At 29.9% G+C, this 4514-nt stretch overlaps 1 protein-coding gene across 1 annotated transcript; it reads left to right on the top strand.

The window, feature by feature from the left end:
- The first annotated feature begins 2524 nt into the window (after window positions 1-2524).
- On the top strand, window positions 2525-3833 carry LOC133793411 (acetylserotonin O-methyltransferase-like). The gene is made up of 2 exons (XM_062230792.1): window positions 2525-3334; window positions 3434-3833. The coding sequence occupies exons 1-2, from the start codon at window positions 2531-2533 to the stop codon at window positions 3758-3760; spliced, it is 1131 nt and encodes a 376-aa protein (XP_062086776.1). The 5' UTR covers window positions 2525-2530; the 3' UTR covers window positions 3761-3833.
- Window positions 3834-4514: the final 681 nt, after the last annotated feature.

The raw sequence follows: 4514 nt of genomic DNA on the forward strand, positions 1-4514 counted from the left end.
ATGTTATATTTGTTACCATTTGAATTTAAAATAGTTTTTTATGGAGTAACTTTTATTGTAAAAGAAATTACATGAAGACTAAAGTGCAACCTTCTGTGCTAAGTGACTTTCTTTGTAAAGTTTCAAAGACGTAACCGAAGATGATGACACACAGATACACCAAATTAGCCACATAAGTGATTTTTGTCATCAAAAAATTACTCTGTAACTTATGTGCCCTTGGCATTGCTTAGTGATTTTCGTCGATAATATCCTTTTGTTTTCACAAAAATAAATATTTATTAGTCTTTTTTTTCTTAATACAAAAGCGTTTTAATGTTGAACGAAAAAGAAAATAGTATATGTCTTATATACTTTAACAGATTATTCATCCAAACCAATTTGGTGTAGAATTTTTTATGTCTTACTTAATCCGTTTTTTTTCCAAAATCAACCAACATTTTAGTCCTCAAATTAAATTTGATCATATTTATATCCTTACTTTTATTTTTACATTTTAAAATTTTTTTTATTTATATTTGTTTCATAATTTTGTATTTTATAGTAATCAATTTATAATAAGAGTAATGATATGTGCACCCAAATATAGACTCAAACATTATACACAATGATGTTATAGTTTAGCCTAACCAATCATATTTATTAAAATTATGACCTACTGTTTTAAAAAGCAGTCATAAGTAACTGTGTGTAATGTTTGGATCTATATTTTAGGTGTACATATCATTACTCTTATAATAATTATATCAGTCTATTTAAAAATTTTAAATAAGACAAAAAAATACACCACTAATTTAAAATACTAATTTTACGAAAAAAAATTAGATTACTAACTTTTAAAGAAAACAAAGATAAAATTAATTTAAAACTCTAACATGGTAAGAAAATACAAAATAACAATATAAAATACTGATTTCTTTTTTAAAACAAAACATAACACTAATTTAAAATACTAAAAATAAATTAATATACAACATAACACTAAGTTGGAAAAACACACACGACATTAAGAGAAATTACAAATTAAATTATGAATTTGGGATTTCTTTTTTGTAATTTTAGATTATATGAAATGTTAATTGATTTAATAAATATTCAATTTACTAAATTAGTTTAATATCTTAAATATAATTAGTAAGTTAATACAATAATTATAATATATTATTTAATTCATAGAAATAAATAATTATTTTTTATAAATTAGTAATTGGGTATTATAATGTAAAGAAAAATAAAAAGTATAGTCCTTAAAAATACATTCTTTGTTGTTAATGGTTGAAGTTGTCATTGAAAAACTTGTGGAATCTACACCAAATTAGCAAAAATGTTAAGTCAAAATGGTATTAATCCTTGGAGATAGTCTAAGTATCAAGTTTTAAAGAAATATTAATAAGTGTCGCGATTAAATTAGTTGATTATCCAATGAAATTATATACCTTAAACAACAAATTTGTAAAGTTGTTGGCAGAGATTTTCTTTTCAAGGGCTAATTATTAAGATTGTTATTATTCCACACTTTAAGATGTCGAACAATATATAATTTGCATGAGAATCCTAAGAAGTGGGCGAACTACAATTGTCACTCATCTCAAATAATCGCTTTCAATTAAGGATATGATTTTCTCAGATTAAATTAACTAAAAATGTCCAATCGTTATAGAAAACAATTGAACATGATTAAAGCAAGTGAGTTGATTTAATTATTTCGCCGCTAATAAAAGGAAGCGAAGATGTCAGCATGATCTAATAACATTTTTCTATGATTTTCTTAAGATTTTGTAAAACAAATTAGCCTACATTTATTCATGAGAATTCCAAAGGAACATTAGTAGTGTCTAACACTACAAAGAGGTGGCATACTATTATTGGTGAAATCTAATATCAGGACCCACACATTTTAATTTAATAATTATCATAAGATATCGCTAACCAATTATAATGTGGCACATCTTATGGTGTTGGATACCAAAAGGTATCAAATAGCAACACTATTTATTTTTATATGTATGGTACATAAATATTAAAAGGTTCTACCAAATAAATTATGTCCTACTATCATTCCCTTCCCAAATATAATATAAAATAGGGAATTTACTCATTTTGTATCTTATGTTTTTGCAAAGTATCATTTTTGTGCAATTTTTTTTCAATAATGCTCATATGATATCTTGCATTTTAAAATCATACATCTTTGGTATCATAAACTACGATTTGATAAATAAAATTTTGTCAATATAACCAAATTGTTATCAGCTATATAAATTAAGTAATCAAATTAAAATTTGGTACTTATATAATTGAAAACCGTTTAATTAAATTGGTAAAAATTTATTAATTAAATTTGAGTTTATGGTACTAAATATGTATGCTTTAAAAAAGCAGACTAATAAATAAATACGATTTCAAAATAAATGGTATAAAAAAAAATACATCGTAGCAAATCATTACATACCTATAAATTATAATCATTATAGATGCTAGTTTTCTATTATATATAAATACATGTATACTAGGGAAACAAGACCATACCATGGCTGCAGAAACACAAAGAGATCATGAGCTCACATGCAGTTCAAATGAAAATGAAGAAGAGCGAGCAAGAGTAGATATCTATAAATATATATTTGGGTTCGTAGAAATGGCTGTGGTGAAATGTGCCATTGAGCTTGGAATAGCTGACACCATCGAAAGCCATGGACGCCCCATATCTCTCTTGGAGTTATCATCAGCCTTAAGCTGTGCTCCTCCAGCCCTTCATCGCATCATGAGGTTTTTAGTAAACCGCAAGATATTCAAAGAGTTCAGAAACGACAATGTTCAAGACTCTCAACCTTGTTTATACGCACAAACAGCCCTTTCTCAACTTCTCCTGAGGTCCAGCGAGAAAAGCATGGCAACCTTCATGTTGATGGAGAGCAGCCCTCCTATGCTGGCGCCATGGCATGGCCTAAGTGCTCGTGTTAAGACTGAGGTTGATTCTTGGGCGCCATCGCCATTTGAGGTGGCAAACGGCAAAGATCTGTGGAGCTACGCGGCAGCTAATCCTGGCCACAGCCGGCTCATTAACGAAGGATTGGCATGCAATGCCAGGGTGACGGTGGCAGCAATACTGGACGGTTGTCCAGACGTGTTCAATGGGATCGGTACTATTGTCGATGTCGGCGGTGGTAACGGGACCGCTTTGCGGATGTTGATCAGGGCTTGTCCATGGATTCGAGGCATCAACTTTGATCTTCCTCATGTTGTATCTGTTGCGTTACAGTCTGATGGTGTTGAGCATGTTGGTGGTGACATGTTTAAGTCTGTTCCTAAAGCTGATGCTGCTTTTATCATGGTAATAACTGCATTGGATCTGTAAATTCACACACACTTCTTAATAAAGTTGTGTAATTAGTTGATCTCTGACTTTTTCTTTTTTAACATAATATTATAGTCGGTTCTTCATGACTGGGAGGATGATGAGTGTATCCAAATACTGAAGAAGTGTAGGGAAGCTATTCCGGAAGTCAAGGGGAAGGTGATAATGGTAGAATGTGTTACTGAAAATAATGTAAAGGAAAAGCATAAAGGTGAAGAGCTGGAGCTGGAGCTAAAAGATGTGGGTTTGTTCCTTGACATGGTGATGCTTGCTCATACTAACAAAGGCAAGGAGAGGACCTCGGAGGAGTGGGCCTACGTTCTGGGCCAGGCCGGTTTAACTCGATTCAATATCAGAACCATCAACGCTATGTACTCCGTCATTGAGGCTTTTCCATCTTAATATTGCAAGTCACGTAAAAATTAAAATAAATAAATGCGTGCTGTTTAGCTACATATATATTTATGTAGTTTAATAATCTGGTGATCTTTTATCGTTTCTGTTTAGGTTTGGTGCGATGGTGTTGGTTGGTTTGAACTCTAGTTCAATTCTAAATTTAAATTAAAGAAAAATAATGTTTTGAATACCTTGAGAATAATTTGAATCAAGATTAAATTCTAAATTCAATTTTGGGCGTCCCATTTTATGTCTAACTAATGGATTATTATACAATATTATTTTTACCTTTCAATAAAAGTCAATAATAATATATTTAAAAAAAAAAAAGGTTACAGATTTAAACTAGAAAGAACATTTATTAAAGGGTGAAAGTGTTTGGGGAGTTAATTGCAATAAAATATAATTGGGGTGCATAACTGTGTAATGGCAATAATTTAGGGGCAAAATCATAATTGTCCCCTCTTTAGTAAGCCACGTCTTTTGATCGGAATTGCTGTTGTGTATCGTTTGTCGTATTAATTCATTTTAATAACTATAGTAAAATAGTCGATCCTATGATGACTAATAATATCAATTTATTAATTATTCAAAAGAATTAAAAAACAAAATGAATTTTGAGATTGTAAACTTAAGAAAAACACCTGTAAGTAACATAGTAGAATTCAATATTAAGTGTCAGTTATGATTCATTTTCCACCACCAAACATTCATTCCAACATTAAACAATGATATTATTTCCAATTTATTCCTATCAAAC

Source organism: Humulus lupulus, chromosome 1 (assembly GCF_963169125.1).
Source record: "Humulus lupulus chromosome 1, drHumLupu1.1, whole genome shotgun sequence".
Taxonomy (NCBI): Eukaryota; Viridiplantae; Streptophyta; class Magnoliopsida; order Rosales; family Cannabaceae; genus Humulus; species Humulus lupulus.